The 16,156-nt window shown below is 40.0% G+C and overlaps 1 protein-coding gene across 1 annotated transcript in view; it reads right to left on the bottom strand.

Moving 5' to 3' along the window:
* The window catches only part of Nup93 (nucleoporin 93), a 104,465-nt gene that overhangs the window by 71,754 nt on the left and 16,555 nt on the right, over positions 1 to 16,156 (bottom strand). The window contains exons 2-3 of the mRNA XM_005345611.2: positions 15,432 to 15,624; positions 3,625 to 3,742 (exon numbers count right to left, since the gene is read on the bottom strand). Of these exons, the coding sequence (XP_005345668.1) occupies positions 3,625 to 3,742; positions 15,432 to 15,610 (297 nt within the window). The 5' untranslated portion in view covers positions 15,611 to 15,624. The remainder of the gene's footprint in view (positions 1 to 3,624; positions 3,743 to 15,431; positions 15,625 to 16,156) is intronic.

A 16,156-nucleotide genomic window follows, 5' to 3' on the forward strand; every position in this document is an offset into this window, starting at 1 on the left:
TCCTGGAACTAGCTCTGTAGACCAGGCTGGTCTCGAACTCACAGAGATCCGCCTGCCTCTGCCTCCCGAGTGCTGGGATTAAAGGCGTGCGCCACCATCCCCCAGCTAGGGTACCTATTAATACTAGTTTCTGGTAATTAGGTGCAAATATTGAAATGTTGATCTAATGCCATTTAGAAATAATGCAATTCCCATTTTTATGGCCTAAACAGACTATCTCTGTATAGCCTTATTCAAATATACATGCAATATAGAGCAAAGTCCAGAACACAACTGAAACCATAGTATGTTATTACATAATCCATGAGATCTGTTCAGATCATGGTGAAGACATGCAATCTGCCCTTAATGGTTTTTTGTTAGTTTGTTTTTTCTCTCTTTCTTTTTCTGGTCAAGACTGAACCAAGCAAGTGGATCTCTGTAAACCTTGTGCCCATGTACTACATAGTTACTCTGATTAGTTAGTACAGTCAATTCAGCAGTATGTCCTATTACATTATTGCTCTCACACAAATTTGTAGACCTTCTTTATGATTGTTTCCAAAAAATAAAATCAATAAACATCTTCAAAAATTCTATTAACTATCATTCATATGTATATTTTAAGTGGTTTCCAAGACATATTACCATTGCTGGCCACAGCAACTTTTTAAAAATGTATTCTCAATGCATGCCAGCATCACTGATTAGAACAAACAAAACAGTAAAAACAAAATCCATATTAATTTCAAGCTCCATTAGAAACAGAAGGAAATGTAATCAATGTTTACCAAATAAAAAGAGAAAGTATGCCCACAGAAAAATGCCTTGAGAGCTTATAAGCTCATAGCTTATAAAGCTATGAGCAGCGAGGTCCTGACCAGCATCTGTCAAGACAGTGTGCCAGCCTTTCCTTTCATGACAATGTGTTCAGGATCTTATAAACAGACATGACAGTTCTACTCTAATACCTGGCATGCGGGGTTATGGTACAGTACATTCATGTCTAAAAGAATTCACTATTTTAAAAACAAAAATTCATATACAATACAAAAGTCAATCAAGCAGGATGTAGTGACTCACTTGTAATTCTATCAGGTGTATGATATATGAACGACAGACCACCAGCTATACTTGACTTCTTTCCAAGCAATTGAAGACGTCCAATTTTACTGTTATCCTCACCAGAAGAAAGAGAAAGGACGAGCACTCAGTGTGAAGAGTGGCACTACATTAATCAGGTTCCAACATGATACTGCTAGACTAACATAACAAGTGAGCATAAATTAGTGGTCTCAACCTTCCTAACGCTATAATCGTTTAGTACAGTTCCTCATGTTGTGGTAACCCCCAAACATAAAATTATTTTTTTCTACATCATAACTATAAGTTTGCTACTGTTATGAATCATAATGTAAATATCTGATATGCAAGATATCTGACATGGGACCCCTGTGAAAGTTGTTTGACAACACCCCCAAAGGGGGTGCAACCCATAGATTGAGAACCATTGGCATAGATCAACTGAGCCACATATTGTAATTAAAACCATCAACTTACTACTGATAAACTTGAGTCAGAAGCCCAGTTCAAAATCTTTTCAGGCCAAAGCTATATCTTTCTTCTTTCTTGGCAAGAAGATGAAGTTTACAGTAGCTTAACACTACCAAGTCTAGGCTTTTTTTCAGGTCTAATTGATGAATTCCCAGTTATTTTTGGGGTGAAGGGTGAGACGAAAACCCAGTCAGTGAAGTACCTGCCTTGCAAACACAGGACCTGAATTCAGATCTCCATAACCCACATAAAAAGTTGCAAAGGTGGGTATGCCCATACTCAGCAATGGGAGAGTATAGATATCCAATCAGGGAGGCAAAGAAAGGCGGGTCCCCAGAACCTCATAGGCCAGACAGTCTGTTTTATGTGGTCAATGTCCAGACCAATGACAGATTCTTTCTCAAACAAAAGATAAAAAGTGCCTTAAAAAATACCTAAAGCTGTCCTCGGTCTTCACATATCTCTAACTTCCAAAATCACATACATGTGGGCAAACACACTGGAACATACACATAATTGTACTGGATTAAATATTTTGTATTATTTATTTATTATGTATACAATGTTGTGCCTGCTTGTATGCCTGCAGACCAGAAGAGGGCACCAGATCTTATTACAGATGTGAGCCAACTTGGGGTTGCTGGGAATTGAACTCAGGACATCTGGAAGAGCAGCCAGTGCTCTTAACCTCTGAGCCATCTCTTCAGCCCAACGTTTTGCATTTTTAAAGCTATTCTGGCAAAACCCAAGTAAGAGAAAAAAAATCTAAAAACTAAAGTAACTTTAGTTTTAAAGTTCAAAGATTTCCCTACACAAGACTAAAATTCACAGCAATAATCATTTCAAATTAAGAAATTGTTTCTGATGTGACTGAGCATACACTGCTGGGAAACCATCTAACAGTGCTGAAGGAGGATGTTCTTACATTAAGCAAATGACTAGATATGTTGATTATTCATAGTATTTGAGTTCTACCCCATTCATGCCATATCATCAGTATTAAAGTATTATCATAGAGCACCAGCAGTTGCACTTCAGATTAGGTAATGTTTGTTATAAAAGCAAAATAAAAATAAAAACTTCTGGATTTTTGTATTTTGGGAACATAGCAATAACCAAAGAAACCATGAACATTAGTAATTTCTAGTCTCCCCTCAAAAGAATAGGTTTCCAAATTAGAACAGTTCTGAAATGTAGTCACCAGATGCACTATCATGGGTCTTAAAAAGATTTTGGAATACAGTATCAATTTAGGCCCAGCTCATAGAGAACACAATTATCACCCATTTCTTCCTGAACTTGCCTTTTTATTTCAAAGGAAATCTTAGGAAATCAAGGCAGGTGGTGGCATAAAATTCCCACTACTCAAGAATTGGAGGACCAAGATCACCTGAGGTCAGACCCTACAAGAGTAGACCCCATCTCAAGCAAACAAACAAAAACAGAACAGGTAAACCAATGCAAGCAGTACAGCATGCACTCCATGGAGTGCTTTCATTCCTACACAAAACAATCAAATCACGAGGTTTTGCCTTAACAAGCTTACAGCAGTTTCTGACTAGATAAAATAGCAATCAGCAGCTAGGGGCATGTCAGGCTCGATGAGACTGGGGTGCTGTATTAGGCCATTTCCTGTATCACTAATGCAGCCAAATACTTCCTGGAAATCACTGAGCTGATTGCAGTAAATAGTACTTTAAGCTCCAATACAAGCAAGATGTAAAAAGAAATGTGAACAACAAATAGTAAAATTATCTGAATCTAGTAAATCAAGCAAGAGAAACTGAATGACTCCTGTCTCTGCACCTTGGATTAAGCCCAAGTAAGGCAGTAAAATCTGTTTTCAAACCAGAATTATCTAAAAAGTACAGGATGGAATTGCTTTCTTAAATTTACCCACAAAGAACACTCTGAAAACAACCCAATGATTCCCCCTCTGATCTCCAAACCTGAGTCTCCTGTTCTTTTAGTATCTGAGTAAGAAGAAAACTGATAAAGAAAGTGGCAGTCTTAATTCAGTGGTGAAGAAAGGGCCAAGGCCTATGGCCTGGGTACATGCTCCAGGCTGCTCTTGCAGCTGGCAGCTCTTACCTGAATGTCTGTGTCCTTCACAGGCTCAAGAGGTTCAAAAGTGGTCGCTGCACTCAGACTCTCCAATCTCTGGGAGATGTGGGATATGTCAAGTCCCCGTGACCCAAGAAGAACTGATCTATATGGGGATGTAGGACAGAAAGACAAAGAGGGGAAATAGTATTAGGGTCTGTAATACATGCCAATACTAGAGCTGTTTTCATTCAAAACCTCTTATCTTGGAGTAAGAGGAAGAGACCAGAGCAAATGGTAGAGCACCTAACTAGAACACTTCCATCTTCTGGCCGGGTCCTGTTGTACGGCTGATTTCTTACCTGCCCATAAAGGTCTAGGAAATGAAACAGCAGACACACACTACATTTGGGAGTAAGATATCCAAGTTCTAGTAATGACTGAATTAGAGGGAGAACCTAGTTATAGAATGGAATAATACCAACACCACAGTCAGCTCCAAACACTTTTAGAAACCCATTGAGATAAATGCAATTATTCAGCCCTAGATCTAGAATACAAACCCTTCATCACCTCTCCATGTTTAACAGCTTCTGAAGAGAAAGTCAGTAAAGCACATTTTAACTTCAGGAGTAGCAGGTCCAAATGCTCACTGAGGAAACTAACTGTCTGGAGTAGCAGATAACTTACTCAGGGGCAGTCAAAACAGAATCAAAGGCTAGTTCTGCATGGCTTGTCTTCAAAATCCAGGTACCATGCCACTGCACCTTCAAATCCCCTCTCTTTTGCTTAGCCAAGAATACAGCTTTTTTCTGAACAATAAAAGCTTCTGAAGAGAAATGAGAATATAGTCAACTCCATTTCTCCTCTCTAGGCAACAAAACAATGAACAAATTTAAAATATAAAATAAACCAGGAAATTGTACATCAGCTAGAAAGGCTAAAGCAGAGGACTGTAAGCTCGAGGCTAATCCGGGCTATAAAAAGAGCCCTTCTCTCAAAAATCAAAACAAAAAACCAACAGATCTTCCCTAATATCTAAAGCTCTTTGAAAGAAAGAAATTTGGGCAAGTTAGGTCAACTTTTCTAAGATTTATTTTTATTTTTATTCACTGATGTGTGCACAAATGCCACGTATACACCAGTGCTCAGGAAGGTTGCTGGATCTCCTGGAGCTGGATTCACAGGCCACTTGACATGGCTGCTGGGAAGCAAACCCAGGTCCTCTAGAGGGGCAACTATGCTTTTAACCTCTAAGCCATCTCTCCAGCCCATTGTGGAATAATCATTCTGTATTCTGTGAACGTGTACTACTCTCATTATTAATATAAAAAGCTGGCTGATAGCTGGGCAGGAAGAAATTGGGTGAGATGGTCTGACAGGGAGAGAATGCTGAGAGGAAAAAGGGCAGAATCTGAGGAGTCGCCAGCAGAAGCAGGGAGAAGCAAGATGAGCATGCCACACTGAGCAAAGGTACCAAGCCATATGGCAAAGCATAGATAAGAAATATGGGTTAATTTAAATGTAAGGGTTAGCTAGTGACAATCCTGAGCTGTTGACTGAACATGTATAATTAATATTAAGTCTTCATGTCAGTTATTTGGGAGAGGCTCCCAGGACAAGAAAACTTCGCCTGCACCAGGTGTATGTTTTTGTTTTTGGAAGTCTTGCTTTTGTGCCTTTCAATTCAAGAAACAGAAAATGTGCCTCCATGCCTACATTTATCAGATTACCATTTTTGTACTGTGATTTGGTACCCCAAAATGTCACCAATGAAGTATGTTTTTACCTTGAGTAAGAAGTTAGAAAGTCAGAGCAAATGAGACCCAAGATGATGATGATGGGGATGAAAGAGGAGGAAGGGAGCTGCTGCTGCTAAGGCATCTGAGCCCACACATAATACCTATGAGTCAAGATTTTCAATCACAATCTAACAGTTTTCTCAGAGAAGAAAAAGGGGTTCCCTATGCCTAACTGTATTCTGGCAAAAAATGATAGAATAAATTATGCTAATTCAGACAATTCTTCCCTGTAGACTATTAATTCCTTTGGGTCAACTAGGACACCATCCCTGAGGCTTCCCTTCTAAGCTGACATATCTGACATCTCTCTCCTCACAGTCCTTCTTCAGTGCTTCTCACCTGGTGGCACATCAGGATCACCTACAAAGACTTCTTCCCAAAGACCTAATTTGATTACTCCTGGGCAAAGAAAAATATTAGTATAACACTCTCCCTCCTTTTGCACCAGTTCTACTGATACGAATTTGCTTACCGCAAAACTCATCAGTTAGTTTATGTACAATTTAGTAATTTAAATATCTTCATATGGAAGTATATGACCATCACCATCAGCAATTTTAGAATATTTTCATCATCCCCAAAAGAAGGCCCTATCATGAGAAATGCTTCCCTTTTCACCTGTGAGACCTTGACAACACATATAAATGGAAAAATACTATAGTCTTTTATAACTGGTGTCTTTCTCTTAGTGAAATGTTTTTGAGGGTCATCTACCCAGGGTATATATTAAGAATTCATTGTATTTTATACTATACCGCATTTTATGTATCCATTTATTCAATCAGTGGGCATTTGGGCTGCTTCTAAGGTTCTCACTCTCGTGAAAAATGTGGCTCAGAACACCTATACACAGGTTTTGCCTGAATGTTTATATTTCTCTTAGATATAGACCTTGGAACAGAGCTGTTGGATTAAATAAGAATTTTGTGAGGAACTTGGACCATTTTCAAAAGTAGCTCCACCATTTTGTAGCCCCACCAGGAATACACAATTTCCACACCCTCACCAACACTTCCTTTAAGACTAAATTTCCTAGTCAGTCTCTCTTTTCTGGCTTTTTTTTTTTTAAAAAGTGATTAGAACACAAAATTAAAATATTGAATTTCTTTGTACCTATCACTCAGCTTCAACAATACACAGATATGATCAATCCTATCCCACATTTTGAAATAGATTATGGTAGATTGAAGATACTTTCCAATTTTTTCATAATTTGAAAATCTGTGTTCATCTGAAAGAGTGCCAAACAAGACCTTGTAGATGACTGGGATGCTTTCTAAATCTTTTTTTCTTTATAGGTTTTCCCCTCTATCTCATTTTTTTCCCTTCTAATATCTTTGTGGAAGAGTTTGGATGTGCCCTGTAAAACAATGTAACTCAGATTTAATTATACATATGAATCACCTGATTTGTTAAAATGCTGGTTTTGATTCAACAGCTCTGGGATAGAGTCTGATGATAATCACTTCAAAAAATCATGTGGTTGTCACTTATAATTACTGATATAAAGATAAATTCAAAGCAAGTGCTAGAGGTCTGATCAGATGCAGGAGCCACTGTTTTGTTGCTGCTATTTGTTCTGGTCACACTTCCATCAAGAGGTATGGACTACCATACACATAATTATTTTTGAGGCAGTTAGTAGCTGCTGGCTTCTTTCGGCAATTGTGGCTTTCATTTATTAAAACTTCCTGGAATTTTATCAGCTGAAATGAATGCAAATGCTGACGAATGACGCATTTTTAAGTGAGGCTTTCATCATCACTGTAGTGCAAGCCCAATCTTTGTCAAGACCTTGGCTTTGTACCTTTCTCGTGAGGCAGTCTTTCCAACTACCAGGATTATAGTTTGGGGAACTGTGGATTTCAAGGTTTCAACTTTTGAGATTACAGCATGCTGGATCAAGCCCTTCAACAATATGACCGACCCATCTGGCTCCCCAACAATCCCAGTACTCACTTGGTGAGTATAGCTATATGGAATACCATGTCTCCTCCTGTTTTTAGAAATCGGGGGGGGGGGGGAGACGGACCTCCTTCGTGATAGTTATTTCCCTGTCTGTCTTAACCATGTTCAATTTAGACAAATCTTAAGTATTTTCAAAGCATTTCCTTTTTTAAAGTCAGCAAATATGTACTCTTTTTGGTTGTGAGCCTAGTCTTTAATGGCTCAGCCATCTCACCAGCTCATATCATTTACTCTTTAAAAAAGAGCTTGTGATATAATTTTCTTACTATACAATCCATCCATTAACAGTATAATATTCAGTGAAAACTTTTTAAGTATACTCAGGGTTATTCAACCATCACTATAATTAATTTTAGAACATTTTCATTGCTGCTAAAAGAAAATCTCTACTCATCAGTAATCAGTTCCCATTTCCCCATTCACTACCCCCTAAATATGGCAGCCCTCATTTATTTATTTTTTCCTGCAGATTTGCCTATTCTGGACATCACTCAAACACAATCATACAATATGTAATCTTTTGTAACCAGTTTCTTTTACTTATACTCTTAGGGTTATCCGTGTAGAGCATATGTTAAATCATTAAGCATAAGCATACGTAATGCCCTTTTCTTGCCAAATCAAATCCCATTACACGGTTATGCCACATTCTGTGCATCTATTTATCAGTTGGCCGACACCTGCCATTAAAATTCATGTACAAGTTTTGTGTAGACACATTTACATCTCTTGGATTTATACCTAAAAACAGAATCACTGGGTTATGTGGTAACAACTCTGAACTATCTTCCAAAGAGGCAAACCTACCAACAGTGCATGAAGAAAGACTCACCCAGATTCTTTCAACTTTCTGCACATTCTCACCAACACTATTACAAGTACTTTTGGTTAGAACCATCCTGGTAGGTATGAAGTGGTATCACACTGTATCTGACATGTACTTCTCTGGTAACTAATGACACTTATTGGACAATCATCTTATGCCATCGTAAAATTAAGTTGTCTTTTTATGAATAAATTCTAAAAGACTAAAAAGAAATAAAAACATGGGCCAGTGAGTTGTTATAGAATATTATTTTAAGATATTACAGACACAGACACACGCTCACACAAACATACATATACACGTGCACATGCACAGACACAGACACACTCTCACACAAACATACATATACACGTGCACATGCACAAACACAGACACACTCTCACACAAACATACATATACATGTGCACATGCACAGACACAGACACACTCTCACACAAACATACATATACATGTGCACATGCACAGACACAGACACACTCTCACACAAACATACATATACATGTGCACATGCACAGACACAGACACACGCTCACACAAACATACATATACACGTGCACATGCACAAACACAGATACAGACACACGCTCACACAGAGTCAATAAATTTTTAAAAGCTCTGATACAAGTTTGTCTTAGCTAGGGTTTCTATTGCTCTTAGGAGACACCATAACCATAGCAATTTGGTTTTGTTGTTGTTGTTGTGTTGTGTTTTTGTTTTTTTGGAGACAAGATTTCGCTGCAGCTTTGGAGCCTGTTCTGGAACTCACTCTGTAGACCAGGCTGGCCTCAAACCCACAGAAATCCACCTGCCTCTGCCTCCAGGTGCTGGGATTAACGGCACATGCCATCATATAGCAACTCTTACAAATGAAAACATTTAATTAAGGCTAGCATACAGTTTCAGAGTTTAGTGCATTATCATCATGGTGGGAAACATGGTAGCATGCAGGAAGACATGGAGCTGGAGGAGCTGAGAGTTCTACATCTTGATCTACAGGCAAATGGAACTGTCTACCACTCTGAGAGTAGCTTGAGCAAAGGAGACCCCAGAATCCACCCCAACAGTCACACACTTCTTCCAACAAGGCCACATCTACTTCAACAAAGCCACACCTCCTAATAGTGCCACTTCCTGTGGGGGCCTGTTTCTTTAAAACCACCACAAAGTTACTCAGCCTAATAGAAAATGTTTTCCCCTAAAACATATTTCTTTCTTGACAGTTGCATTTGAAGCACAAATGTTTCATTTTGATAAAACTGAACTGATCTTTTTTTTCCTTCTGATATATCCTATTGGCCTAATATCCTAGATGGCTCTGCCAAATCTAAGGCCAAGAATATTTGTTGGTTTGCTTTTGAAGCCCAGGTAGCCCTGACTGATCTTGAACTTGTGCAGACAGGGATGACCTTGAATTTCTGACTCTCATGCCTCCACCCTCTAGAGTGCTAATATTATAGGCATGTCTTAGTCATAACTAAGTTCTACTGCTGTGAAGAGGCACCATGACCAGGCAACTTATTAAAGGAAGCATTTAACTGGGGGCTTTCTTACAGTTTCAGGTCAGTCCACGGCTATCATGGTGAAGAGCATAGCAGCAGACATGGAGTCATGTCGCTGAAGCAACAGTGGAGAGCTTACATCCAGATCTGTAGGCAGCAACAATGGAAGACTGGACCTGGTGTGAGTCCACCCCCAGTGACACCTCCTAATTCTTCCTAAACAGTCCAACTGAGAACTATGCATTCAAATATGTGAGCCTATGGGAGCCGTTCTCATTCAAGTCACCATGGCCACAACATTTAAGTGAGCGAGGGACTAAACCCAGGGCTTTGTGCATGCTAGGCAAGCACTCTACCCAGTGAGCTACATCCATATCTCTTGAGGCCAGGAAAACTTATACCCACATTTTCTTCTAGGAATTTTATAATTTTAGTTCTTACATTTACACCTACAGTATGGCTAGAATTAGTGCTTGTGTGTAGAATGAGATAAGGGCCAACTTTATTCCTTTACATATAGACACCCAGTTACCCCAACCTCATTTGTTGAAAAAGACTACTCTTTTCTTGTTCAACAGTATGAACACCTTTATTGGGGGGAAAAATCATACATAATCAAATAAACTTTTTAGACATGCAATTCTAGAATTATAGCTGTTATGTTTTAATAAGAGTAAAGGAAAAACCCAAAATTCTTAGAGCTGTTTTAAGATTATAGATACTACATACTACTGACATTTTTAGATTTATGTTTATAAGGGTTTTGTGTGCTTGTATGTATGTGCGTCACATGAGTGCCTGGTGCATCTAAAGGCCAAATTAGGGTGGGCGATCCCCTGGACCTGGAGTTACAGACAGTTATGAGTCACCATGTGGGTACTAGAAACTGAACCCAAGTCCTCAGGAAGAACACAACCACTATATTTCAACAATCTATTTATCCATCCTCATGTCACATAATCTTGATTAGTGTGGTTTTTGTTTATAAACAGAGGGTCATATTACAAATCCCAGGTTGGTCTTGGAACTCACTATGTAAGGCAGGAAGACCATGAACTCACTATCCCGCCTTAGGCGCCTCAGTGCTGAGATTATAGATATGGATGACCACACCTGGCAATTTATTGTGGCTTTCTAGTAAGTTTAGAAATTTAAGCATGAGTCTTTTTTTTTTCTGTCTTTTTGGGGGGCTGGAGAGATGGCTCTGTGGGTAAGAGCTCATTCTTCTAGAGTGGGAGCCAAGAGCCTCAGTTTCTTCACATGTAATTTAGGAGTAGTAAAGATTATGTAGTTGGCTGGGCGGTGGTAGCACTCGGGAGGCAGAGGCGGGTGGATCTCTGAGTTGAGGCCAGCCTGGTCTTTAGAGTGAGTTCCAGGACAGTCAGAGAAACCCTGTCTCAAAAAACCAAAACCAAACCAAACCAAAACTTTTTTAAAAATTAAAAATCAAAGAAAAACCAACTTTTGAGACAGATGTGGCAGCTCATACTTTTAATTTCAGGACTGTAGAAGTAAGAAAGGGGACAAAGAATTCCTGGCCAGTTTGAATTGCTTATATAGCTACAGGAGAGCCTGGACAACATAAAAGGAACTGAAGAGAATGGTCATCTAAGTGGCACCTACAAGAACTATGCATCATATAGCTTATGCTCTGTCTATGCAGAAATGTTGATAAGGGAGGAGGAGGAGGAGGAGGAAGAGAGAAAGATTTATGGCAGAAGTGGGGACTTAGGTAGGGATGGTTATACCAGCAACTTTTTGTATGATAGAGCTCTATGGCTAAGCTATACCTCTAGCCCAACATTTGGCTCTTAAGGGTAGAAAAGTCCCAAAGTCCCCTGCCTCTGATTGGCCCCAATTATAAAAGTCAGGACAGCTCTACACAATCAGAAAGTCACAGAAGATGGATTCACACTCCAGAGTCCCAAAAGAGAAGAAACAAAAGCTGTTCCCAGTACATACAAAGAACAAAGAGGAAAAAAAGTGGGGGGCAGGGTATCAAACCTCACATACAATTTACTCACTGAGAAATCTTAAATATATTTATTTCCAACCATGAACATAATCCCTACCTCTCCTACTTTTCAAACTTTGATAATAAAGTCAGGAGAGTAATGACATCAATTCTCTGGGAACAGAAAGTACCTTATAGCAAATGCCAAAAGGGATTTCTATTGATCAAGCTAAATTTGAATCCTGTTGCCCACTTACTATCTGACTTTCCTTAAGAGAATAGAGATGGCACTGCTTTCACTGGGTTGACTTCCTGTTAAATGACGACACTGTACCTAATACACACAAAGTGGCCAAAAAGAAGTTTCATGGAATTATCACAAGAAAATTTTTATTTACTATGCAGCTTTGGCCAAACTGTGTTAGCATATACTTTGCATGATACGGAGACCATTATAAAAGATTAGGCAAATTAATAACTTGGAGGATAAGGTTAGGGGAAAAGAGTGATCACCATTTTTTTCTTTGTACATCTCTAGGTTGTTTGGCTTCAGTAAAACTGAAAAAATTCATTGGTCTATGATAGAGGAGGGTCATCTGTCTATGTGTTACTCTCATTGGTTAATAAAGAAACTGCCTTGGCTTTTTGATAGGGCAGGATTTAGATAGGTGGAGTAGACAGAACAGAATGCTGGGAGAAAGAAAGCATAGTTGGTCAGACGCCATGGAGCCAGCCGCCAGATCAGACATGCTGAACTTTCCGGGTAAGCCACCACCTCATGGTGCTACACAGATTGTTAGAAATGGGTTAATCAAGATGTGAGAATTAGCCGATTAAGAGGCTAGAACTAACTGGTTGGGCAGTGTTTAAAAGAATACAGTTTGTAGCCAGGCGATGGTGGCGCACGCCTTTAATCCCAGCACTTGGGAGGCAGAGACCAGCCTGGTCTACAGAGTTAGTTCCAGGACAGGCTCCAAAGCCACAGAGAAACTCTGTCTCGAAAAACCAAAAAAAAAAAAAAAAAAAGAATAGTTTGTGTGCTGTTATTTTGGGGCATAAGCTACCGGAGTCGGGTGGGAACGCAGCCCACCGCCTCCTCATTACAGATCTACTTCCACTGAAAAACATGGGGAGACAAATGATGAAGGACACTCACTGACACTGATAATATTCTGTATTTTAATGGAAATATACACACGGGTGTTCATTTACTCGATTACTCTCACGTGGAGTTAGTAAGATTATATTGTAAGAAACAGACAGCAAACATTTCAGTTTGCAGACCATTTAATCTATTGCAATCACTCAGCTCTGCTATGCAAAAAAATCACACAGTCAATATATAAAACAAGCAAGGCCATGTTCCAATAAGATGTAACAGGTAGAAGGCTCATGGGCCACAGTCTGCAAACCCTGATTTATATACACCAGGCATACTCTCTGTGTGGTGAAAAAACTCCACAATTTTAAAAGATCAAGAGCACACATACAAAAATGGCACCAAATCTGTTCCTTAGAGCTGGAAGTACTGGCACACACCTGTAATCCCAGCTACTCAGAAGGCCAAGGCAGGAGAGTAGTGTGTTGTAGGCCAGTTGGAAATTGTAAGATCTAATTAAAAAAAGTCTGTTCCTTTAGAAATAAAAATGTGTGTGGTGCAGGCAAAACACCCATACACATATAATAATTTTTTAAAAAATTAAAAAAAAAATCACCGAACTCAGGTCAGACTTAAATCTACAATCCAAACTAAGACCTTAAAGACAGAATTTTCTTTCAAAACTTAATTCATGTAACAACAACAACAACAACAAATCCTACTCAGTTCTCTGTTCTGCCCTCATCCAGCAAGCACTAAAATATTCACATCATACTTTGTGTCCCTGCCTATCAAGAAGATGGAAAAATACAGTCATCAGCCCTCTGGTTTCTTTTTAAGCTCCTGCCCCACCCTATATCCATTCTTTCAATGTTCCAACTCCCTCCTCCCAAAAATAATGGATTTAAGGTAGAAGAGACAAGGAAGATGGAAATTTACAAGAAAGAGAATATAAGTGATAATTGTTACCAAGAAAACATTTTCCCTTTTTGCTCTTAATGGGCTGTAAGGCTGAAGCAATTAAATTATAACTATAGCAACTCAGCGGGTATCCATGGGCTTTTGCTCCTGTAGCATCTTTGCACAAGCAGAGGCTGCCTGCTTAAATTAGGGCAACTGCAAGCAGTCAGGAACAGAAGTTTGGAGCCTACCAGGAAGGCAAGTTAGGAGAAATATCTACAGGCTGGTTGGTTGCTGGAAGTTCAGGGTAGGTTAGCTATGGGAAGCATTTTGCTACAAGGCTAGATAGTTCAAAAAAACAACAAACAAATAAACACAAGCATAGTTCATCTGACTTGTCTTTATTAATGTCAACAGAATCAAGTTCAAAAATCAAACAAACACAAACACCAAAAAAACTGCCACAGATCATCTGACTTGTCTTTATTAATATCAACAGAATCAAAACTAGTATTTTAAAAAATATACTCTAGCCAGGCGATGGTGGCGCACGCCTTTAATCCTAGCACTCGGGAGGCAGAGGCAGGTGGATCTCTGTGAGTTCGAGACCAGCCTGGTCTATAAGAGCTAGTTCCAGGATAGGCTCCAAAGCCACAGAGAAACCCTGTCTCGAAAAAAAAAAAAAAAAAAAAAATACTCTAGAGAAGGCTGCAGAACGTACACAGCATACTATTGACTCCAAAGAGAACCAGACGCTCGGTTCTCAAATGGGAAAGGAATGCAGCCTTCCATTTACTAAATACCTAAGACAATGCCTCTCATTAGCACCAGTCTTTCTCACGTTCACAGAATGAGAACTAAACCAACATTTTTCTGAATTAGACATAATCTGAACCTGCCAAAAGCTCACTACAAGCACCCTCTTCAACCTTCTCTCTCCAAGCCCCTTCCAGAAATACAGAAATTCTGGACTCAGTCTCACTGGGTTTGAATCTTGGCTCACCACTCACCTGCTGTGTATGTAACCTAAGCAAGTTACCAGGCCTCTCTGAACCTTTGCTGTTCAACTATATAATATAGGGATCAGTCTTGATGCAAAGACTTAACGTGTAAGGAAGTTTCTAAAACACAATCAATAACCATTAAATCACATTACTCAAAGAAAGCGTTTGGTTTTGAATTTTCATTGGGTTTTTGTTTTGCTCAACCAGGATCCTCTGCACACTCCATCATCCTATCCTGCTATGCTGTATGACCCCGCCAGTCAGCATTTTTCCTCCAACTTTTGTTCTCCTGGGGCTTGCCCACCTTCCTGCTGTACAATCAGCTGAAGGCCTTTCAGAGGCAGCCCTGGGGTCACTGGCAATGAGCAGACAGAATCACTCCTCACTTGATGGCTTCTCCTCACTGACCATTCATCAATTTTTCCAATCACCCTTGAAAACTGTTCAGAGCTGAGTGCTTTCTGGCTTTAGGCAGCACTTCTGTGCACGGCCCACATCTAACACACTTTGGGCAGCACTTCCGTGCACGGCCCACATCTAACACACTCGAAGAGGCTATTTATGGCTCAAAAGCCATGGACCCAAGCAGGAACTACTGAGAGCATTTTCTACAGAAAACTCTTCCACCCACTTCACCTTCACACTTCTGCAGATGATATGGGCTCTCGTGCAGTTTTGTGGCTGGAACTCTAAAACCCGAGAGAGGCAGTTCCTGACTCAGGGAGTCAGTTGTGACTGCCATAGAAGAAACTGTTCCTGCCCCCAAACTACCCAGCCAACAGCACCTCCCCACCAATACTCACGCCTTGACATCTGCTGTCTCCTGGGATGTGCGTGTGAGGGTACGGGAACGCAGGCGCTCACCCGCTTGCTGGATCTCCTGTAAATTCCGTTCCACGTGTGGAAGCTCAGAAATACCTTCGGTCTCAGCAGCAAGCTGTTCAGCCTGCTGAAGGAGCTCACCAAACCCTTCAGTATCCATTGGAGATGCAGGTGCTACATGAAAGAAAAAAGAGCTACGTCAAGGAGGGGAGAGGTTTCCATCTGCTTCAATCTGTTACAAGATTAATAAACCTCCAGGACTTTTTGTAAACTGAAAGGGACACAGTTCATCAACAACAGGAGGTGTTCCTGAATACAGCCCAAGAACAGGCCTGACAGAAAATGAGTCAGACTGCGGAACAGATCATTTCTGTGCATATTGATTTCACCAGCAGGTCAAAGACAAGCCATATTAAGCCACAGGCCAGAGTTCCTGCCTCCTCCTGAAAATCCAAAGCAGGTAAGGAAATGAGTATCATTGCAGCAAGTTCCAGAAAGCCTAAATAACAATCCCTCTATACTTTCAATCTCTCCATTTATCTTGAGGGAAGAAGGCCTCATTAAGAAGGAATTGCTGGGGGCTGGAGAGATGGCTCAGAGGTTAAGAGCATTGCTTGCTCTTCCAAAGGTCCTGAGTTCAAGTCCCAGCAACCACATGGTGGCTCACAACCATCTGTAATGGGGTCTGGTGCCCTCTTCTGGCCTG

Source organism: Microtus ochrogaster, chromosome 4 (assembly GCF_000317375.1).
Source record: "Microtus ochrogaster isolate Prairie Vole_2 chromosome 4, MicOch1.0, whole genome shotgun sequence".
Classification (NCBI taxonomy): Eukaryota; Metazoa; Chordata; class Mammalia; order Rodentia; family Cricetidae; genus Microtus; species Microtus ochrogaster.